We start from the raw sequence: 23368 nt of genomic DNA on the forward strand, positions 1-23368 counted from the left end.
CTGATTGCCTCAAGGCAAAATGCTATAGGCAAAAATTTGACATCACTGGTGACATTTCCCTCCGCAGCATGCAAGACAAGGAAGCAATGGAACGCATTCTTGTCCACTGCAAGGACCTCCATTGAAACGGTCGTTTCTAATTACAGACACATCAAATGCAGCTGCAATAAAAACAAGTGTCAAAGTGTCATCAATTTCCTCCACTCACCCTTGAGTGACGGCTGGAGCAGGGGGCCACGCGGAGAAGAAGTCGGTCTGGCAGTGGGAGAGAAACTGCTGCAGTTCCCGCATGTACAGCGAGCAGGGGGCATCGGGGGCAGCCATGCGGTCCACAGCAGGTCTGCAAAAGCAAGAACAAGCCAACCCATCGCCACTGTACACCGGTGCCCGTGAACATTATCACATGCACAGCAAACAAGTAAACTCACAGGCAGTTCAACTGACAAACATAGTTGGCTATCATCAAACAAAATTGTGCAGCTTCTGTCTGGTCACTACTTTATGTGCTCCAGAGCAATCAATCAACTTCTAACGTCACACTGGCAGTGATGCTAAATTTTGTTAAGTTGAACTTCTGATAAACTGAACATGCCGTATTTACTCGTGCAATGAACCCACTGTCCTAATAACCCCACCCCTTTTGTTGGTCAGAATTTACTTTTTTTTTTCAGCCTTTAGCTTTTTGTAGCCGGTTCTTCAGTTTTGGTTCTTCAGTTTTCGTGCCGCAGCACAGACCTTGGCAGCGCGCCAAGATGCTGCCCGCCGCGAGTAATATCATTTGTTTATCTCTTGAGGAGAGCTCCTGCCAGAAAGAAAGGGGGAGGGGGAGCGTGGTGCGCTCGGCGACCCCAAGATGTTGTATACTGTAAGCTACGGCATAGTCATTTCGCATTATGCACTCGTGACCGTCGTGTGTGTTTTTTAACCTGGCGTAAAAAAACCTGTGCCTGACCTTCAGGGCCGGTGTTTGCGTTGTTTCGACATGAATGGCTAGCGGCACCAGCTACCGCAAAATTGCTGGATCGCATCAAAGTGAAGAATGCTTAACATCACGGGCAGGCACGAACGCATCTGGTCTGACCGCGCGCGTTTGTTGATGACCGAAGGACGGACGACGGAGGTACTATGACATGAAATATCGACCCTTCCAAAAAAATCTGTTGAAACTTTTTTTCCGCGTAATGAACTCTCCCCCCAAACTGATTTCAACTTGTCTGGAAAAAAAGTGGGTTCATTACGCGAGTAAATACGGTATCTACAAGGTCCTGTCTACTGTATTCGTGTCTGACGATTCCTCAGACGTGTTCGTTTACACGAGCATGAGCAATGCCCATGCCAATGCATTTTCTCATTTACAAACACACAAAACCCTTATGTTGCTTTTTATGGAAGCGGTTTGAGTATACTCCACGCCTGAGGCGAATGCAATTAAATGACGACTGATTCTCGGACTATGCCAGCTATACAAGCCAGCACCTCCAACATAGTGAGAGAGCGCCTGAAACAAGCATGTAAAAAAAAAAAAAAAGTCAAAAGAGGCAGGAACTGAGCTCTCACGTGCAAAAGTCCTCCTCGTGCATGGTGAGAATGATGGCCTCGATGGACTGGCTCACGGCGTTTAGCAATGGCTGAACGATGCCCTGGATGACAGCTTCCACAGTCTGCACCGCAATTACAGTGGTGTCGCTTTACTACCAGTGCCACACAGCCCTTGAATCGACATTGATCAGCCAGTACCATTAAATTCATTAATGCCATTACTTTCGAAGCTGCCACCACACATCACTGCACACCATGAGAACGTAAGGCCCTAGAAAGAAATGCGGAACTTTATTCACAAGTTCGAAATGTCAACAATAATGTTAAAATGTGGCGCTAAAATGGTTTGCGGAGAACCGCATTTTTCTCTTGCTTGGTGAGCTGGAACAGTAAACATAATCTCAAGGTATAGCATACGCTTCAGTGCTAATCTGAAGTGCTATCGGCCAAAATAGCAATGCAACTTTAAAAATCTTGCACAGATGCCTCGTCTGACAGGAAGTTACGAATAAATTATTACTCAGCAAGATGTTGCTCTGAATGAAATGAGTTTGCTGTTCCAGATAAGCAATGAGGTGAGAACATAGATTTTACAGGGCAAACTCACTAAATTGTGATCATTCTTGGGCTGCACACTAACTGCATTAAATATTTGCGACGCATGAACAGCTAACCGTGAATTCCAATCGCAAACTCGGAGCACTTCCAGATTAATTTTTTAGGCTCTTTTCGGGACAAGTCTATTCCAATGGCAGACCTGGATCACAGATCACTTTATTCAATGGCAGATTTCGTGCAGTCCGAACTGCTCCACCAGAATCGGCGGATTTAACGGGAATCCTATGCGACTTTCTTTCAGTGCTCGTTCCATAGCAGACGACGCACAATAAGGAGCACAAGGAATGCAGGGTATTTCGTACATCATTGGCATGCGAGTGCCGCCAGCCTGCTCTGGCCGAAGCACAAGCCTTCCGAAGACAGATTTGGGACAGGTGCTATTTGGCAGATTCAGATACTCTGTCGCAAAGCAGGCTGACCGCTCTGGATCTGTGACTGGAATTCACTATAAGACTGTCATGTGCCAAGCACGGACAAGAAATGTCTGTCTGTTCTGCTAAAGGAGTGAAAGTTTTCAGAAGTTACATTTTATTTCAAACATTCACTTCTAGGAACATAAATGCACATCAAGGGCCTGCAACTGCACTTTCTCCCAAAAGTAAGCTAGGGTGAAAGGCAATGTATTGGGCATAAAAAGGCGTGAAATGCCTTCTTATTTTCTTTGCGGGACTGGTGTAGTACACTGTAAGTTAAATACAGCTAAAACCAACGCTTACAGGAGAAGGCCCAACGTGTTTGTTCCGCAACCTGACACGCAATAACATTCTGCCTAGTGGCCACTTTAGCAGGCAATGCTGCAGTACAGATTAAAGCACTCGCAACTGCCAACTGCATATTCATCAGTAAAAATTCACCCATGTTCACCTCTTCATTCTGTGCAAAAGAACTACCACGGATTGCTGCCACAGCGAAGGACAGTGACAAGAAAAGCTTCAGAAACAACAGAAGGAGGAAATCACGCTCACCTTTAGGGCAGTCCTCACAATGGAAGCAGCCTCAGGTGATTCCAGAGAATTACCGGATAAGGACTAGAATCAAAATGCAGGGCGAGAACATATACAAGTAAGTGAAGGACTACGCCGCTTGGCATGGAGAACGCCTTCAAACATCATGCGAAGCACAAAAGTAGGTCAATACATTAATTAAAGTCACACGCTATGTGTGGAGTGTTGGACAGCTGCAGGACCAAGCATGCATGCCTTGGCTCTCAAACACAAGCCTACCTCTTCTTCCAAGGTGCATAAAGGAGATTTTGCACGTCAGTGAAACAATGGCTTGACAGAGCTGACACACTGAGGTGCAAACACGTGACGGCAGTTGCAAGAGTAACGTGTATCAGCCATGAGCCATCCTTCGTTCCCTTGCATAGCCATCAGTCTCTCACACACTCAATTCTCCTCCCCATCACACCACACACGTGCCCTCACCAACTCAGTCACTCCTACACTTGCTCACAATCCCTTCTACTCATCATTATCAGCATGAGCAACCCAGCTAAGTCCACCAGCAAGACAAAGGTCTCTCTCACATGCTTCCAATTAACCCGGTCCTCTTTTAGTCACCATCCATTAAGCTTTCACTCTACCACTCTTTAATAACTACCCCTCATCTGCTCTCACTCAGTCACTGCTCAAACAGCTGCACACCAAGATCACAGTGGTGGTCGCGTCTTGTCTCAATAGAGGTGAAACACAAAAGGCATCCCTGTGCTGTGGGATGTCAGTGCACTTCAAAGATCCACAGGTGGTAGAAATTACTCCTGAGCCCTCCACTATAGCACCTCACTCTCTCTTTCTTCTTTCCCTTCCACTTTACTCCCTTCCCTCCCAGCCGGTTGAGGTGTCCATCAAGAAGTGAGACAGTTACTGCGCCTATCCTTTCCTCAAAACCAATTTTATCAAGCTCATGCTTCCCTCCATGCTGTCACTGTCACCATGAGGTAGCGCTCAGGCGGCACTGCTCACCGAGTCCATCTGCGTCTGGAAGAGGTGCAGCAGGTGGAGCAGGGCAGCATTGCACTGCTGGGCATGGGTGGCCGGGCCGTTGACCTGCAGCGCATCGGCACCCTCCAACGCGGCCAGCTGCTCGCACCGAGCAGCCAGCTGGTGCACGGCCTGTGCCACATTCTTGGCCACCAGGCGGCACAGGCGTCCGTCCACCGACGCCACCCGTAGCTCGCTGCATGCAGCGTGAATAGGTGACCGCCTTCATCGAGGAACAAGGTTCGGAGCTTCAGCAGCCATAAGCTTGAGTTGTTATACCACAATATGAAATGCTTCCGATTTCATTGTCTCGAGCGTGAACCTCCTACCGACATATAAGGAATAACAAAGGTATCATAATAACTTCCTCTGGCATTGCACATGTGCATTTAAAGAGGCTATGAAACACTCTGAGAACAACTTATAGCAGCAGCCTTTATTTCCATTTCTTTTCTCCAAGATAATAGTTTTTTTAGCAGCGCTAGCACGCTAGCAGGTACAGAGGAAGCTCAGGTAAGCCCACGCAACCCTTGCAACACTTGGCTAACTACAGTACCTTACTGCGATACCCTTTTAATTTTCTTTTTCATTAATATGCCTCCGAACATGCTTTTCCTCGCCTCTCAGGAAGGAGAACGTACCATGAATTCCAGTATACGGCCCGTGGACTATAACTGTGACAAAGTTGAAATTTTACGTTTTTCATTACTTTCCTACACATTACTACAAATGACTGACTACATGTGACAGCACATTATTTCTTTTTCTTTCAGTACCGCTGACTATGGCAGGAAATTCCCAACACTTATTCTATCTACGAGCTTGTGTGATACTTGAGGCGCTGTGCATGCACATACATTTTTATGCACCGGTTGCAGATTTTGCTCCTGCAGGCTCTGTACCACAGGTGTGGTCAGTCTAGTGAAAAAAAAAATTTTCAGCAAAAATTGGGCCCTATGACTACACATCACGTGTGGGGTGTATGTATTGTAAATTACAATAATTAGAGATAAAACTTCATCCCCAGTGATATGACAAAAGTGATGCTGGTGCCACAGTCACTTCAAAAAAGGAAGAGATTACAAAGAGAGGGCCACAAAAGTTAGACAAGTTAGACAGGGCGTATGTGATTTAGATTTAGTAGATTCCATGGAAGGAGGCTTTGCCCACACTCCCAGCATTCAGCAATGCATTCAGAAGCACAGGATATAAGCGCAACTAGAGCACAGAGAAGAATCAATGCACACATGGTTTAAACATTTACAGGTCAGAAAATTGGGGTAGTTGGTGAAGCAAGCTTTTACTGTGGCCTGAGAAAAAGTAAAAAGGTGCATGGATGAGGGATGTTGATCAACTACCAATTGGTCAGTCGCTGGTTGATACTCAACAGCAGAGCTACGTACAGTCAAGCCTTACATGCCCGATTAAAAGGAAACTGCGCAATGACTCAACACAAGAAATATGCTAATGCGGGATCCAGCAAAAACCTCCTGCTCTCTGCAATTCCTTCTGAAGGCTGAGGTACCACAGGCATGTTTGCCACAGGGACATGTGGCACGTTCACAGGCAGACCAACCCAAAGCACTGCAGCCAGCCCAACTCTGACTTCTTCCACAGCCAAGTGCTATAGAAACAACGGAAGTTCTTAGGGAAGACACACTGCATTCAAGTGCGGTGGATGATTTATTACACTGAACGTGCTGACAAAACAAAGTTAGTCAATGACATGCATTGCCCCATCTCTGCATGACTGCCAAAGAAAAGCACTATGAATCGCCAGTGGAAGACTGAATCTGACAGCTATCTATGCTGACGGCACAGAGAGATATTGCCTGAGATATGCATATTTCGTGCTACAGCATGCGGATTTCACTTGTTTCCTAATGACGCGACTTCGTGGTGATACGAATATTTTTCGCTACCCTGTGAGAATCGTGTCATCGCGATTCTACTGTAAACCCCTCATCCACTAGCCACTCCGAAACTTTGGGAACAGTATCCTTTGCAAGCACTGAAGAAGTGAGCACAGACCTGGAGATGGCTCGAAGGATGCCATCGAGGTCATCCTGCGAAGGTCGACTTTCATGGCTGCTTCCCGAGAGAGCCACATTGACGGCGTCCAGGAGCCGCGACAGAGATCTCGACAGGTAAGCTTTCTCCAGCGGTGCCAGGGTGCCACAAAGAGCATCTTCCAGCCTGCGTACACCACCAAAGCAGAGCAGCTCAACAGTGATGCTCCTATGAGGACACTGAGTGATGGCCTCACTGTATCATAAAGGCCAAACACTCATGTGACCTTGTCACCAACAGTAGCTGCAAGCACGAAACTTTCTTCAGTCAACAACCTAGCACCTTAGTAAAACTTGGTGCTGGGCTAGTTGGTAACTTTTACTTTGTAAAACAATGCAACATGAACAACCACGGGACAAAGAAGATGACACGACAGAGAACAACACTTTCTGTTGCACCGTCGTGTCCTCTTTTTTTTTTTTGCCCCGCGGTCATCGGTGGTGCGTCATTTTGCCCTTAAAACCGAGTACCGGCTGACACTGTACCGTGAGACTCAGCTACAGTCGCCAAGCAATCTTCCGCACTCGGCAGGACCTGAAAAATTACCCCAATAATCAAAACCCGAAAAATTCCTGAACTTAAAAATATCGCCTTACTGAGATGAAATTAGCTTGAGAAATGTCACTAATTTAGTCCTCTGCCATGTTCTACCCACAAACGGTAATATCAGCTTGCATATGAAACATAGTCATGCCTTCGTCATGTCAGGACCGCACGTGTTTGCAGCACACCGCTACCAATACGTCTTCCACGGCCCACAGGTCGCGCTGCAAACGTGCCATGAACAGACAAGTAATTCTGTGTCACCACTCCGTTGTGCACAAACATGCTTCATGCGATTCCAGCAAACACTCGCAGCACAACACAAGAACCGAGTTCATTTCCAGGGCAATGAAAGCCAGGTAGACCGAGTGGGGTATGTAAAGCGGAAACATGCGGAAAGCGGATAGCTCCAATGAGCCCCCACCAACTTCCCGCTCCCCATTCAGTCCATGAGTAATAGCATCTGAGAGGCATCGGTCATCAGCGCGACCACGCAATAATCTTTATAGCCTGTTTTTTGCGCTGCCATTGCTACTTGGGACCACGGTGCATGGGCCTCGAAAAGAAGAGTATAGTGCATTCTGCGCCTTGAGGCGCAGAAACTTCCATGCTTATCCAAGCCAATCCATCTGCATGTTGAGTCGAGATTGGCCCATTCCTTGGCGGCAATGACTTGGCTTGACCACAGCAGAGATGACCACTTGCCGCTTATTTAGTCCAAAAAATAGAAACTACGAGTTCCACAGAGTCCCATATATCGGACGTGCAAATGTATATGTTCTTATGAGGTGTGAGCCTGTTCTACAGCAAAGTCTGAAATATCACACAAGTCTGAATTAAAAGAGCCCAGTTAGCTAGTTAGCTAGTTTGTTAGGTGTAACGTCACCATTATCAATGCTACATTCTTGTTACAAATCCCACACTGGCATTCCTCCATGAGTAGGCCGATGCACTGGTACATGCTTAATATATTAGTGTTATGTCCCAAATGACAAAGGGTTTTTAATGTCACCGATTGCTCTCATTTCATAAGGTGCACCTCCAAAGACCTGCAGGAGGCCGCCTCTAAGCACTCATGTTCGGAAAGCAAGACTTGTGACCGTGTTAAGTATATGCATACGACCCCAGAATGCCAACCAGCAGCCAAACATAAGAGGCCTTATTAAAACAGCAAAGCATTTCCTAACTATGCCAATGTGATACCTGAGAGAACCCAAGGCACACCTTCGCAGTGCACTGCAGGCAATAACAGCCTGCTCGAGAGATAAGACAAAAGATGTGTGGAAAGTTTTCTTTTTGCTTTTTCGATTCAATAAAATCTTATTTTCAAGGTTCACAGACAAAATTTCACTAGCTCTAGATTCGAAATTGTCTGAGGAGGTAAATAAAATAAAAACTTCTCACAGGCAATCTTTTCAGAGCGAGTTATTACCAATTTTTTCCAGCAAATGAGGTCACGCTGTGCCCTTGCGGACGGAACAGCAAAAGCAAATGTTTTTAAAGGCAACTACAGGTTTTTTTTAACATTTTTAATAAACAGTGACACTAAAACTCTTTTAAGGTCCCCATCTGTGCTACAGGAAACTACTTTTAAAAATACCAAATGGAACCATTTTAAAACAACGAAAACAGTAAACCAAAACTCAGCCCGTAGTCCCATGGTGCAGTGATGACATCACAAACGTTATTAGAACAATCCTCGAATGTGCGTTGAATGGTTGAAGTAACGACTGAAAACGATGAGTCCTTTCATAAAATGCCTGAAACATCTAGAACAAGCTTCAAAATAATGACAGTGAAGTGGGGAATGCGTATTGTGGGGAATGTTTGTGACGTTTAAAATGTAGTGTTGCGTGTAGAAATATATAGTCTGAACTGAGGTTACAGAAATTGCGAACTTAAAAGATTGATTTGCGCCGGGATGGAATGTCCGAGCATGATTGCCAAACTTGGTGAAAGTAATCAGGAACGAAAGAAAAACCTTGAGGATACGTTTTATTAGACTGCAGTAAGCTCGAAAAACCCCTGGAGCTGCCCGCTGCTGTACATATATACTGTCGGGAGCAAAGGTGGTGCATACCATGCGAGCTTCGACTGAACAGTATGACAGCATCAATTGTTTGGTGTTTCAGTCAGCAGCACTATGGAAGTGGCATGCCTGCAGAAAAAAATGGGCTCCCCTTCAGCTCTCTCGACACCAGGCATGGCCATTACATGGTGGCACAATGCAGTTGACTCAAAGATCGCGTGGTATATTACATTTTTGCTCCAGACTGCACGTACCAGTTAACATGCCATTTTCAGTCCTCTGCGGCATACAAATTCATGATGACTGCTCAACTGGCAGAACTGTGAATTCCAAACTGAACTGCAAGACATTCTCAGTGCTTTTCAGCTCACTGTAAACAGTGGTATCACAGTTATGTAAGCGAGCTCAGCATGAATTAGGCATTGTCAAAACACAAGACTAGAGCCTGAGATAAAAATGAAGCATCAAGAAAAAAAAGTACAAAACTGCTTTTCTCAAGCTAGAACATAGCACGCAGAAACAACGATTTCAAAAGAACACCTGCTCCCCACAGATAAGCATTGCTTCTTCTTGCATTGTGGAACTGTGGCCAGCAAGTTGTCTAGTGTTGCTGTTCTCAACAAGGGCATATCTGATCACTACGCAGAGTGACAATCAAATTCCACATTCCCAATAAAAAGACAGCACCTACTTGAAGTCATCCTGGCTCAGGAAGTGACCACTTGGCTCCCCGTCAGAGCTGGCTGGGGTCTGGCCTTCAATCTGGTCCAGCCGCTTCCACAGCCCATTGAAGAGACTCAGCAGCTTAGGGTACTCGCCTTCAAACGCCTGCCGCAGAAAGGTGGATTCTGCAGAGACGACATTTGCAATCAGTACAGTAGACTCTCGATGGTACGATCGCATTGGATGTGCATTTTGGGATGACATTAATTTTTAAAATTCCCTGGACAGAGTGCGCTGTGTACAGAATTTTGGATGTTCCGAACACTCTGTCGCGCCACTACACACGATATGAATGCATGAGCAGTGACCGCACCCTTAAGCACATTGCATGCACATCAGCGACGTCGCACAGGTGTCGGAGCAGTCTGCGCATGTGCACTGCCGGCGCACGGTACACCGTAGCAAGTAGAAGTATGTGCTGTGCTAAAACTCTCCGATAAATCCTGCGGCCATAAACAGACCAGCGTGAACGCATTTCTCATGCTACTCGGATTTTGCTCTATTTGTACGATACGAATTTCGGATGATCGAACATTTTCCTATCATCGAAATTTTACTGCAGTTTGCATGAGCCCACAAGTAACAGACAAAGGTATGTGCACTCGAACTCCCAGTTGGCATGTCACAACATAAAGCTTGCAATTGCTGTGCACCTGCGCTGCACTGCACTGTGCTTGCTTTGCCACGACTGCAGTGGTGTCCAAACACAGGCTTCTTCAAATAGGATCCGTAATAGAAAACAAGTTTTCATACATATGCACACACTACACCCAATTATCATCACTCATGATGATTTGAAGAGCAATTTTTGCCTAGACAACTTGCCGCTAGCTACTTGATTTCACTTGTGTGTGCGTGTGGGGACAACTGAAAGCTTGTTAGTAAACTTTCTTTGTAATGGTTTACATACCAACACTATGCACAATAATCAAAGGTGGTAAGAGGAAACACCATCTGAGCAATATGCAGTCGTCATACATTTGCACGGGTGATATTGGCAAATTATTATCTAAAGAACGCAGAAGTGCACCCATCTTCCTGTCAGCAAAATCCCAATTCTGCCAGCTTTGGCACAAAGGTAAGAATCTTGATCAAAGGTTCAGAAAAAAAGAAAAACACAAGATTCCCCTAAAGCGCTACTTGCCGGCAGCTGCCTTTGCCAGTTCATCGGATAGCATCTCAGCAAGAGAAAGCCAGAAAGAACGCAGAATGTCTCCATGTCCACTCTGAAAAAGAAAAAAAAATATGGTTTCAGTCTCAACAGATTGCAACCAGTAATGAAGGCCACATAAAGCCACTATGAGACTGATGCAGAATGCCATAACAAAACTACAAAAAGAAAAATATGTTTGAAACAGACACAAGCCAACTATAGTCGCAGCAAAAATAATACCTTTTATGCTCTCGTATACATACATAGGAACCTCATATGCTGATTAAACCAATAAGCATTACACTAAAACCACAGTTCATACCTTGATGCCACCACTTTTAATTGGAACCAACCTTGATGCTATTAAAACTTAAAAATAGACTTCATCAACCTTGATGCTGCTTGATTCAGAGAGGTTCTAAAAATTGCAAAAGAGATTATCAAGCAGCACTTCAAATTGCCACCACAATTACTAAGACAATAAGAGAACGGTAAATGTAAAATGAGAACGAAACATGCAACAGCAAGGCTTTAAAAAAAAAAAAAAGCATAGCTACATTAAATCTTGTAGTATTTCCAAACTTTTTTGCACTGTTAAAACTGTGCACCAGTCCTGACTGAATTCTTAAGATTTAAATCTTGAGTGAGAATGCACACATACTTATTTTCATATTGCAACTAAATATAAGCAAGGCACTGAACCCTTTGCAAAACTCTGGAAGTCAAATTCTCTGCATAGCGCAAACCCCTTCACCATGGCGGCCAAACTAGTTCTGGGGGCAAAAGTGGGGTGCAGCGCTGGAGACACCTATTGCCAGATTGATGCCACCCTTTACTGTATGTTTCTGCCCTTTGTTGCCGTCGCGATGAAGGGATGAAGCTCCCAAGCCATTGTTTGGAGTTACAATTCACCCTCCCCGCTGCCGTCACAAAGGCAGCTGCGACAAAGTACTGCTCGTCAGTGCGTGCACAGCATAAGGCATGGAATAGAAGTCTTTAGAGCTGCACACAACTCCTTCCCCTACGACGTCCACTTTGGCACGGTAAAGGGGTTGTTGCTGTGCAGGAAAGCTGACTTCCGGAGATTTGCAAAGGGCCTACAACCTTTGTCCGTAAAGTTTCGAGACTGATTTATTTTCTTCTCTATAAATGATTCCCCAAAAGAACTGTTGGTGCGTATGTGTAGCGCCATCTTTTCGGGCTAACCTGAGCTATTTAAGTTAATTGCTGTAGCAGCCGCTAGATGGCACTACATGTAGGAAAATACGTTGTCACTAGTTGTCTGCGCATTCTACTGCAAGTGAATGTGGAGAGATGGACATCCACCTTGAACAGCGTGTAAACATAAAATTCTGTGCGAAGCTTGGCAAGACAGCTACACAGACGTATGAGCACCTTCGTGACGCTTACGGCAATGAGACATTATTGCGGGCGCGAGTTTTCGGGTGGCACAAGAGGTTCGTTTAGAGGAGAACATAGGTGGAAGAAGACAAAAGGCAGGAGCACCCTTCAACCTCACGGAATGAAAACAACGTGGCTCTGATGAGGGAATCTGTACAGCAAGACAGCACCATTACAGTCCGCATGCTATCAGATGCTCTCTACATTAGTAAGACAACATGCCCCAAATTTTGTGTGAGGACTTGGGGAAACGAAAGCTGAATGCCAGGCTTGTGCCACACTCCCTCACACAGGACCAGAAGGACACGCGGGCATCAGTGAGCGCTGATTTGCTCTCCGAGGCAGAGAAGGATGCTGCATTCGTCGACAGCATCATTGCTGAAGACGAAACATGGTGTTTTCAATACTAAATACGATCCTGAAACAAAGAGGCAGAGCGCCAAATGGCGGTCCACAAGCTCTCCGGCGGCGAGAGAAAGATGCGGCGACAGAAGACCAAAACAAAGACGATGCTGATAGCTTCTTTCGATGCCAGATGTGTCATACACCACGAGTTCGTCACACAAGGGCAGACGATGGATCAGGAGTTTTATATTCGCGTGCTCCAACACATGCATGATGCACTGCGACGCCGTCGCCCTGAGTTATGGGCATCTGGATAATGGAGCCTCTTCCACGATAACGCAAGGCCACACACTGCTCTCAGAATGACAAAATTTGTCTACAAGCGCAGCATTACTGTACTTCCCATCCGCCATACTCAGCTGACCTCTCCCCATGCGATTTTTTCCCGTTTCCTCGCATGAAGAGAGCCCTAAAAGGTCGCTGGATGGGGAGCGTGGAGGCCATTCAAGACGCCACGACAAAGGAGCAGACAGCTCTGCCAAAAGAAGCGTTTTCCAACTTTTTCCACGACCTCAACAAGCGTAGGAAGCTGTGTATAGACTGCAAGGAAGACTATTTCGAAGGGGTGCTGCACAAATGATTTCAATGTTAAACGCATTTTTTTTAATGAACTCAGTCTCGGAACTTTACGGACAAAGGTTGTATATCACTTTAGTAATAAAAACAAGTCTGCTAGCTAGGAAAGACAACATATATGGCATTTCTTCATTTAAATATGCCGTTTGCAGCACTCATTATGTTGTCAAAGGTACACGTATACTAACAACATGCTGCTTTGGCTATAGTCACACAGTACAAAGGTAGATTCTAAAGACACGCTGGCCTGAGGATGTCACTCGGCCTCCATCTCTTTCAGTGCATTGTTCATGTTGTTTTCTGACCGAGGCAAAAACAGGAAGCGACTCGTAAAACATGTGCTAAAACCAAGCAAGGCCAACGGTGGCTCGCGTGTAAAAATAAAAAGTCCACATTGAGGCGTTCATTTTTATTAGTCTATTTACTACAAATTTAAGAACATGAGGAACAGACATAAGTGGCACTGGCACCCATTTTTTTGGCGAAGGAAGCCCAAGAAAAGAACGGTGTAAATAGGACCATGCCCCCAAACCACCACCTCCAAGCCATAAATCGGCCCCTGATTAAAAATGCCTACATTACCAAACTCACAACCACGAAGCACTACACAGACGATCCCCACATCACCTGCCAGCCACGATAAAACAATGAAAGATACAATGTGCCCCACAGAACTCGGTAAGGTGAGGACAGCGTTAAGCAAATAATTTTAGTCATGTTTGACCACGCTAGAATTTTTTAAGTGCATCTCACCTTCTGCAGCTCCTGGAGGAAGACTACATGTGTGACAGGATCTTTCTTTTTCGCCAGCACCTGCTCCAGCTGCTGAATCTGCCATAGCCACATGAAAAGACCAGATCAGCCAGCAAAAGATATGTCCTCCAGTGTGAAAAATAAACACAAGGGAATGGAGTGAATGAGAAAAACGCAAATGTAATACAACAAGCAACGTCAAGGGCCAACAGCAAAGACCATGCACCACGGAATCGCTTGGACAGACCACAGAGCAAGCAAAGGAAAAGAGAGACTGACAACATAATCACCCCTCTTTTGGTTTAGAATTCAGACCAGTGGTCAAAACACTGAGTGCAACTTGACACGTAACCGCCCATGCCCTCCATGAAAGCAAAAATAAAACCCAGTTGGCTTTTAGTGCAAATCTAGTTGCACTCCCTGGGTTTCAGAAGCTGTCTGTTTGAAACCTCTGAGTTGCAAGTGTAACTGGGCCACTGGGTCAGTGGACACCTCAATCGCACTGTGAGTAAGTGGTGGCAATGGCCTACAGATTGAGGCAATTATGCACCTTTCATTTCTCAGAACCAGCACAAAGTTTAAACTCCATTGGTTTTGAGGAAAGGAAAGGCACATAACTGGCTCCCTCGGTCAGCGGACACCTCAATCGCCCATTCAGGTGGGCGGCTGGCGGTGATGTCCACCTGCAAAAAGCCATACTCTGGCACAATATTTTGTGCTTAGCAATGATAAACTGCTAACCATTTTTCAAGCTGACCTTCCAGCTGAACTGCAATGCTGGCATCAGGTTTGATAAATCTGCCCTTCAAAACTTGTGACACGCCAGTGTTAAACATTTCTTGTTTGAGAGCACTACAAACTGCGTTTCTTGCGCTTCATCCTTAACGCTTAGTTCAAGAGTTACAACACTGTATCATCTGCTTTGAATCACTGCGCTTTCTTAAAAAGCGGCAGCATCTGCTTTCTGACGATGCCCCAACCTGACAGCAGGCTTGACAGACGCTATCCACCAGACGGTCCATACTGGTCCACAGGGCTGCCCGGAATGCTGCACTGCTGCCAGTGACCGGCATGGCTGCTCGACCAGGTCCTGCATGGAGCAGTCCAGGGCGCCAATCTGAAGGTGTGCAGGCTATTGGCGCTCCATGCTTCAGGGCAGTTAGTGCGGAAGGCATGACCAAGACACACCCCAATGAGGAGTCACATTCTGGATCAATCTTTCTCAAAAAAACAGTACAATCTTGATGACGCGGTCACGGCTGATGCTATGAAAAGTTCCCCAGCCGTAGTGCACTGTGTACAATGCACAAAATTTTGGTTGTTCCGAACATTCTCCCATACCGCTATTGTTGACACAAACACACGAGCCATGACTGCACCATCGACCACTAAGAGCTGCCTGTGCATTGCCGATGCACAAGCCGCAGTTGCGTGGTATGCACCTCGCAACATCACATGGCGCTGGCAGTGCAGTCGCCAGTCGCATGGTACACTAGGCAAATGAGCGGAGAGGTAGCGCACAGCTAGTACACTGATGACATCATTTTTGCCAGTCATGCGGCCATAAATAAATCCCTTCAGCCATTAACAGATCTGTGTGATAGACTTTGTTCCTTTTGGTTGACACAAATATTTTTTGCGGCCCCTTGAAAGTCTTACCATCGACATTCTACTACACTGCATTCGACACATGCCTATTCAACGAAGCAGCAATACAGCATAGGGTAAAATAAGTATGCATGAGGGTTTAACATCCCGAAGCGACACATTGAGAATGAGAGATGCCACAGCAGCAGGCTCCGAATTTATTCTGACCATCTGGGTTTCTTTAACGTTTACTGACACCACACAGCACACGGCCGTCTTTAGCATTTCAGCCGTCATGGCGGGGATTCAATCCCACGACCTTGGGATCAGCAGCCAAATGCTAAAATTAATGAGCCACCGTGATAAGTCTGTAAAGCAAAAGAGCTTTGAGCATGAGTATTTCCTGGGATCATCAGTTTGACTTCGTGCACTCATCGAATGCAATGGCATAAATTTAGCAGTAAGTGGTTCCTCATAAGCTTGTTTTCAGCAAATCAAACAGACGTCTATATATGACCTGCCAATGATTACAGACTAGCCACCCTAAGCAATGGAGCACACTGGGTGCTTTGTTCTCGATGAAACATACCAAAAATGTGATGTGTGTAATGATATACGGCCTTTCTCATAACAAGACTGCGCCGTGACTGTCTTGTCTCGCAAGGTTAAACAACTGCTGAAAGCAAACAGTTAGAGAATATGTCCTCCACAGTCCTCCCTCATAACCAGCAGATGACTTCTCTTTCACTCCCAGAGAACCAAAGGTCAAGGTATCATATTTACTTCACTTCAAATTTCAAATGTTGTCCCACACAGCAATGCACCGCATGGCATCTTATTAAATCCATTGCTGTTACATGTCAAATCTGCTAACCTCGGTTCCCAAAGGCTGCAGATGCCTGCTGGTCGAGACTCCCCACAGAGAGTGCCTGCTGCACCGAGTCCCGCAGCCGTTCGAGCGTGGAGCGCACCAGCTGCAACACACGAGGCTGCAGCAACTGCAGGTGAAACAGCACCTGCAGGGCAGTGCCAACCTGCACCTGGTTCTGAAAGGGAGGAGAACCACCACCAGTTTAGCTCACTGCCAATGATAGCACCCCCTCTCCCCCCAATAGCTAGGATTGAGCCAGTGACAAGAAAACAGGGAACATTGGTATGGCACTCCTATTAGTGGCAATAGCAAAGAGCAGAATAAATTGAAACAGTATGGAATCAGAACTGAACCAATATGTTATGTTCACCCTCTTTAATTCTGACTAAATAGGATAAGTAGAACAGTGTTAGGATAACTGGCGTAGTGTCATCGCATTTTCAACCGTATGTATGGTTCTTTAACACACACTGAGATCTCGGTGCACAAGTGCTTTTGCGTGCAGCGAAGGGTTTGGTTTACGGTTCATGGTTTTTGGGGGTTTTAATAATGCAAAGTGACTCAAGCTATGAGGGACGCTGTAGTGAAGGGTTCCGAAAACTTAGACCACCTGAGCTTCTTTAGCATGCACTGACATTGCACAGCATGCGGGCCTCTAGAACTTCACCTCCATCGAAATTCGACCGCTGCGGCCGGGATTAAAGGGTTTGTAGATGGCAAACAAATGAAAACGAACCGTAAACTGTGGGGTTTAATGTCCAGAAACGACACATGGGCTACGAACGACACCATAGTGGAAGGCTCCAGTAATTTAGACCACTCGTGTTGTTTAATGTGCGCTAACATTGCACAGTAAAGCAAGTCAGATTGTCAAGAATACCACAAGTAGCACGCAGCAACACGCGAGGTGAACAGCAACATAGTTCGGGGGAACTCAAATATGAACATGTCAGGAATACATTTTAGGATGCTCTTCACGCAGCATCATAGCTTAACTATGAAGTTGTTATCACTGTACCTAGCACCACCTGTAACCTGCAACGTGCAGCCTTTAAGCATGGAAAACATACCTGTGACTCGGTGCCTTTCTCAAGCATGCGCTCCGCCTGTCTTTCAAGCTCCTGTCGTGCATTTTCAAGCACAGCTAGCTCGTCCTGTGCCACCTCCACTCCACTCAGGTCCACACCTTCGAGCAGCTGGTCTGCAGGTTAACGGGAAATCTGTGATCAGGCAGAAACTGACACACTGAAGTTCTCTGCACACATCTGAGAAGTGTTTTCCTCAGGCCGTAACCAGTTCATATCGTTAACAGTGCAAACACCTCACTGTTTTTGAGTCAAGGGGTGGACTCTTGGAGGGGGCAGTCCTATTTGCACTATGTATTTCTAAGAAATTTTTTTGTCGCAAAAATGGGGTTCAACGTGCTTTTCCTAAGCAAAATTCCTCTCTTGGAGGAGGGTCGACACCCCTCATAATTCCATCCCTGTTCATCCCTTACAGATCATGCCCACAACAATCATGCGCAAAACGAGCACCATATTTAGTGTGCACCTGCATTCCTGCTGTACATCACCTGACCATTTCAATTTTTGCTGCTGCAGTTCAAAATAGAAAGCCATGCTAACCATAATCAAGCTTTGTAACTGATTTCACATGCACTATGAGACAATGAAGTTCTCCTACATATCAGTTTGACAGCCACAACAGCACTGCCAATAATAGTCACTGGCAAACCCTAATGTGTCGAAATTTTTAAAACTGAGCAAGTTAAAAAAGCGTGCAAAACACACAGTTTTGGAGCTGTCATACAGTGCGACTCTGGAAAATGGATGTACAATCCTCATCACCATCAGCCAGGCTGTGTGCTGCAATATGAAAGACTTCCCCACTGATCTCATATTAGCCCTGTGCTGCATTGACCAGCAGCTTAACTAATCTCGTGCCCCCCTCCAACTCTCTGCCAGCCATTTTCAGCCATTCCATTTTCGAGAAGTTTTCAAAAACAATAACATGCAGTGCCAATTTGGCATTGGCAGTCTCGCAAGCTGCCATTGCAACCTATGAAAAATTTTCTTCACAAGATACACCACAAGGTCTCCTCGACATGGCTGCACTTTCGGCACTAGTTCACAAAAGTGCCGTGTCAGTGTAGTGCCAGTTCTTGCGGCGCGAGTGTAGCCCGACACTAGTGCTGTCGACGCAGCAGCCAAATCGAGTGCAAAAGTGCAGAAATTTTCGTCTGCTGCGGCCATGTACGTGTTGGTGTTTGTCGCGTGTTTTCGCATATGCGCGAGATTGTGCTAGCTGCATTGAACGCTGTGCAAATTTGCACGAAGTGGCACATCTCGTGGAGCGGCTAGAAAATTTGTTAATTCCAAAGGTGAAGAATTTGACACCGTTCTTTCTGTTGCGTTGTGCAAAATGGTGCAGGCCGGTCGACCGTCACTGATTCAACGGGTACTTTGAAGAGGCAACAATGAATTCGAGAGATTATTCAGAGTACCGCTCGAGACGATCTTTTACAGTCCATACGCGTGATTCAGGCTGTTTCCGTTCTATGAAAAAGTGACTTCTGTTGTCCGCCAAGAGTTGCCTGATCTATATTTGAACTCAACTCAATCGCGTTCACTTTCGGCGGACAGTGACGGCGACATGACGGTCAGAGGCTAACTGGCAGGCGAAGGAGTGGGCTGGCGGCGCTACCTCGATCAAGCCCAGTCGCTGTCGTAAGCGGAGGTACTCACGTCGCAGCGAGTCACAAACGTTGCGATCGCCCACGTATTATAAAACATCTCACAATCTTCCTCTTTATGGAAGCGCTCCATCGTGCTGCGTCTATAATAATTGCACACAAAAGGGAAATGGTGTAAGCAACGTGCGAGGCTGGACAGAAAGACGAGAACACATACGCAGTACGTACTACGTGCGCCATGACAGCCAGTCGCTTACACACGTACACAGACACGCGCGCATAGACACACGTACACGCACTATCATTTCAGCTGTTTGGTGAGGGCCCAACGCAGATGCCGCATCTCTCACGGGTAGGCGGCCCTCTCAACCATGGTCTCAACGCCGCTCACTAAAACAAGCATAGCCACCGTAGCATGGCCGCGGAGCCGTCTGCTATGGAGCGCGCCAAGCTCCTTGCATTACTTGCACGAGAAGAGAACTCGCCGGGAGGCTAGTGCAGGAGTGCAGAAGAACTCGTGCAGCACGAGGCCAAATCGAGTGCCGAAGTGCAGGTGTCACTAGCTGCACTGTCAAATCGAATGCGAGAGTGCTGCACCTCCTGAACTGGTGCAGAAAGTGCAGCCAAATAGAGGAGACCTACAATCTTTCTTTTTCTGCACTCCAAACGTAACTAACGTGTCACGATCAGCACCCTCAAAATGATGGAAAGATGTCAGAAACCCAACAAGGCCAAGGTGTAGACATGTACCCTGTCATACCGAACAGTCGTTTAGGCAGCCTTATGAAAATAGGGGCCGTTATACTTTCCTTAACGCATTAGGCTAGCAGCTATGGCATATGGATCCAGCTCATAAATTGGTCGGATGAGTTCTTCACAACTATGAATCACGACATTGTTGTGAACCAAGGTCCATTAATGCTCCGAGGTACAGATGAGAGGCTGTTGCGTAAGAGCAACTTTGCAATCAGTTAGGGAGCATCGTGAACTCATCACCTGCTTCACTGAGACTCTGGGCAGCCTTGGTGATTTCTTTGGTGCCGCCCTGAAGCTGCAATCGCAAGCGTTTGACGATCTGGAATAGACGTCCCATCCGTCGAATCATGTCGCACGTTTGCTGCAGTCGGGCGAGCATGGCCGTTTGGGTCCAGCTCTTGTTGTACGGTTCCACGATCTTGCTCTGCAATCTGAAAAATACAAACAGTGAATACGCCGCGCCAGTCCCTTCAGAGCACACGATTTCTCGATCACCTTTCAGACGTCGCTTGGAGGTTCTGTATGGAGGCGCACATCGTTTGTAGAGCGCCTTCCAGGGTTTCGATCCCGGATGCCTGAGCCAAGAGGTCTTCATAATGAGCGGAGACCTGGAGGGTTTCACAAAACGGTTGGTATTATTTCTCACGCCACCACTCATAATTTAATTCCGTGCACGTCATGCCAGACCGTCACAACTTACACATAAACAAACATACACACAACTCAACTTAACTGGCTATGGAGTTCCTTGTCCAAAAGGGAGATGCCGGTAGCAAGCTTTGACAGGTGCTGTGAGATTGAAAGGTCTTGGATGGCGTTGCAAGCGACCGACTTCGCATCGAAGTCGTCGAGCAAGAACTGCTTGTAAACGGCTGCGTAATTAGAGAAACAAGTGTCACGGCACAGTACGAGCGTATTTTCGGGCTAAACGTTCCTGCGCAAGTTAAGATAAGAGGACGAATGAATTTGCTGCAACCAGGAAGCCGGTCTTACCGTCGTCCTCAAACTGCTCGAGTACGCCCGACGTGTCTTCCGCCATGTTTGTTTACATCCTGGCGTGCACAGGAGATCAACAGCAGCACGATGGACCCTACAGCCGGAGATACACGCGTGCGTCGCCGTGCGTCGTGGTAAGAGTTTGGAGCGCGTGTTTAGAATCTCTTCCCAAGATGAACGAAGAAATTGCATCGTGGAGGAAACCGCTGGACCTGCTGAACAGTGGTGAAATGGTCAAAATTTGTGCTCCGATGGTTCGGTACTCAAAGTGAGTAGCGCTTTTCGCCATATCGCGAAACATACCTGACGCATCGCGTGCTGAATCTCTCTAGGCAAGCTTTCCGTCACCTAGTCCGGAGGTACGACGTTGACATCGCTTACACCCCGATGATTGTGTCTGATTCATTTGCAAAATCTCAGAAAGCAAGAGACGCAGAGTTTACCACAGGCCAAGGTAAGGAATCATTTCAGCTAACCTGATTCGGTGACCCTTACCAGGTAAATGTTCGGTTCTGAACAGGTGATCGACCACTGATTGTACAATTTGCAGCAAACAACGCTACTGATCTTGCGAACGCAGCAGAACTTGTTTACAGGTGAGGGACATTGGTCCGTAGTGTTACGGATTGTTTGATCCCTGATCTGTGAGTAAAGGTTTTCTCATCCTTCAGGTATGCAGATGGTGTCGACCTGAACTGTGGGTGTCCGCAAAGGTATGTGTGAAAGGCAATATAAACACGTTAAAGGCTGAACAAACGGCGCCCAACTAAAGTTATGCGCTCGTCATAAATACCCCCCCGTGGCATCACTTAGTCTCCACCAATCTTAATCATTACTGTATTGTATTGTGTCAAATTAATTGGACTCTTGCAAGTGACTTCATGTGTGCTTACATTGTGTAAACCGTATAATCATACGAAGGTATATGTTCGAAAAATTGTGCTGTGGTGGTGTCTCTTTGATGGCGCCAGTTTGCACTGAGATACAGTGAGCTGGTCTGTTTTAACAGGTGGGCTATGGCAGAAGGATATGGAGCCCACCTTTTAGCTCACCCTGAGCTTGTGAGGGACATGGTTTATCAGACCAGGAATCGCCTTTCCGACTCCAACTTTACCATGTCGGTGAAGATTCGAATATGCAGCGACCTCAGGTATGCTGTGCAGTTTGTGCAAGTGCAGCTAGACCTTTAATTGTGCAACTGTTCACCTTACAGGAAGACGGTGGACTTCTGCCAACAGTTGGAAGCTACAGGTGTATCCTTTGTAACTGTTCATGGCCGTACCAAGGACCAACGTAGTGAGCCAGTCAACATAGAAGCCATACGGACTGTCAAAGATTCTTTGCAGATACCCGTTGTTGCTAATGGTGATGTAACCAGTTTGAGCAAGGCTGAAGACATCTGCAAGGAAACGGGAGTCAACGGTAGGTATATGGAGTCACTGGTGCTTGCGTTGCCTGTTCACACACACTTAATTGACTTGAGTGTTGCAGACTTCATGCCGTTACTCTTTTCTCTGTACAGGTGTGATGGCAGCACGAGGAATGCTTGACAACCCAGCCATGTTCTCGGGGTTCAAGCATACACCAGCAGAGTGTGTCGAAGACTGGCTCCAGCTAAGTGCCCTGCTGGGATGTCCACTGACGCAGTTCCACCACCACCTCATGTTCATGCTCGACCACGTGCTGTCACGAAGCGAGAAGAGGATATTCAACAGCCTGACCAGCTACTCTGCAATCGTAGACTACCTTCGCGCCGCCTATTCAGTAGGCCAGTGTCCAGACAAAGGCAAACTTCAGTTGTGAGTGCTTGCGTTTTATTGAGTGATCATGGACGTGGTTCAAAGTGACAGTGGAGAGGCGAAGGTGCAGGCTCAGTTAGTCGTTCGGACTGGAGGAGACACCAGTATAACGCCATCACCACGCACAAACAGCATTGGGATGGACCTCCTGGTACTCTGCACAGGTACGGCACAAGGCAAAACAGATGTCATTGTACACATGTGTTCTTCCCGAAGTCTTACGAAATGAAAAAAGCGTGTTTCAGTACTGCTGCACACAGACCACTGAGTAAAGAACAGCAGCCTACCTTATACACCTCTTCGTAGGTTTCCTCGTCAATCTCGACGCTGGTCACAGTCTCCTCTACGTCACCCAGGATCATGTTGAGGTGCTGATCGTACGCCTGGGGAAACAAACATTCGCGCTCCATTAATTTCTGCGGTCCCACGTGTACAAAGGGGCTTTCAGATGACAGAATACACACTCACGTGCAACCTTCCCCTCAGTTCCCGTTCATTCCTCATCTTCACATAGATCTTCTCATCCAAGCTCAGACGTATCAGGTCGAGCGGCTCTTCGACCGCGGTTGTTGGTGCCTGGAACAGTGCACACGCGGTAGTCAGCTTGCATATATTTTGTTTCTTTCTAGTGCAGCATGCGCTTATACACAAGCATTTAGGCGCTCAGAGGCTGAAATTCACTCAGATGTTACCTGTTCAGCGTCGTCAGCCATCGGTAATCGGACCGGATTGCGGTGCTCGTAATGCTCGGTGTTCTGTCGAAGCACCGGAAGTGCGAGCGCCCGTCTCCGGAACTTGCTGTGCGGTTGCGAGCGCCAGGTACGCTACCCGAGCGCCCGCGAAACTTGGCGTGGCAGCGGCGCGCAACAAAGAAA

At 46.7% G+C, this 23368-nt stretch overlaps 3 protein-coding genes across 3 annotated transcripts in view; 1 reads left to right on the top strand and 2 right to left on the bottom strand.

The window, feature by feature from the left end:
- The window catches only part of fws (Conserved oligomeric Golgi complex subunit 5 four way stop), a 35221-nt gene extending 14384 nt beyond the window's left edge, over positions 1-20837 (bottom strand). Inside the window, exons 1-15 of the mRNA XM_077640529.1 lie at positions 20692-20837; positions 20431-20570; positions 20194-20306; positions 19939-20129; positions 17321-17451; positions 16254-16425; positions 14773-14882; positions 13793-13870; positions 10649-10730; positions 9473-9629; positions 6171-6335; positions 4122-4335; positions 3123-3185; positions 1558-1661; positions 209-340 (exon numbers count right to left, since the gene is read on the bottom strand). Of these exons, the coding sequence (XP_077496655.1) occupies positions 209-340; positions 1558-1661; positions 3123-3185; positions 4122-4335; positions 6171-6335; positions 9473-9629; positions 10649-10730; positions 13793-13870; positions 14773-14882; positions 16254-16425; positions 17321-17451; positions 19939-20129; positions 20194-20306; positions 20431-20570; positions 20692-20737 (1898 nt within the window). The 5' untranslated portion in view covers positions 20738-20837. The remainder of the gene's footprint in view (positions 1-208; positions 341-1557; positions 1662-3122; positions 3186-4121; positions 4336-6170; positions 6336-9472; positions 9630-10648; positions 10731-13792; positions 13871-14772; positions 14883-16253; positions 16426-17320; positions 17452-19938; positions 20130-20193; positions 20307-20430; positions 20571-20691) is intronic.
- Dus4 (Dihydrouridine synthase 4) lies at positions 20770-22497 on the top strand. Its single transcript, XM_077640536.1, has 7 exons — positions 20770-20962; positions 21027-21148; positions 21215-21290; positions 21366-21407; positions 21704-21844; positions 21908-22116; positions 22217-22497. The coding sequence occupies exons 1-7, from the start codon at positions 20868-20870 to the stop codon at positions 22495-22497; spliced, it is 966 nt and encodes a 321-aa protein (XP_077496662.1). The 5' UTR covers positions 20770-20867.
- LSm3 (U6 snRNA-associated Sm-like protein LSm3) lies at positions 22487-23345 on the bottom strand. Its single transcript, XM_077640539.1, has 4 exons — positions 23186-23345; positions 22962-23069; positions 22781-22876; positions 22487-22649 (listed from the first exon to the last, which is right to left on the bottom strand). The coding sequence occupies exons 1-4, from the start codon at positions 23204-23206 to the stop codon at positions 22566-22568; spliced, it is 309 nt and encodes a 102-aa protein (XP_077496665.1). The 5' UTR covers positions 23207-23345; the 3' UTR covers positions 22487-22565.
- Between the last annotated feature and the right edge of the window lie 23 nt (positions 23346-23368).

This window comes from Amblyomma americanum, chromosome 10 (genome assembly GCF_052857255.1).
Source record: "Amblyomma americanum isolate KBUSLIRL-KWMA chromosome 10, ASM5285725v1, whole genome shotgun sequence".
NCBI lineage: Eukaryota > Metazoa > Arthropoda > Arachnida > Ixodida > Ixodidae > Amblyomma > Amblyomma americanum.

What these genes read in the sequence shown, in the direction of transcription:
- LSm3 (XM_077640539.1), bottom strand. Translation starts at nt 23,206, where the DNA reads ATGGCTGACGACGCTGAACAG. An exon ending in TGGCTGACGACGCTGAACAG is followed by an intron (nt 23,070 to 23,185) that starts GTAACATCTGAG and finishes GCACTGTTCCAG; the next exon opens with GCACCAACAACCGCGGTCGA. An exon ending in AACTGAGGGGAAGGTTGCAC is followed by an intron (nt 22,877 to 22,961) that starts GTGAGTGTGTAT and finishes TTGTTTCCCCAG; the next exon opens with GCGTACGATCAGCACCTCAA.
- Dus4 (XM_077640536.1), top strand. Translation starts at nt 20,868, where the DNA reads ATGAACGAAGAAATTGCATCGTGGAGGAAACCGCTGGACCTGCTGAAC. An exon ending in CGAATATGCAGCGACCTCAG is followed by an intron (nt 21,845 to 21,907) that starts GTATGCTGTGCA and finishes TTCACCTTACAG; the next exon opens with GAAGACGGTGGACTTCTGCC. An exon ending in CAAGGAAACGGGAGTCAACG is followed by an intron (nt 22,117 to 22,216) that starts GTAGGTATATGG and finishes TTCTCTGTACAG; the next exon opens with GTGTGATGGCAGCACGAGGA.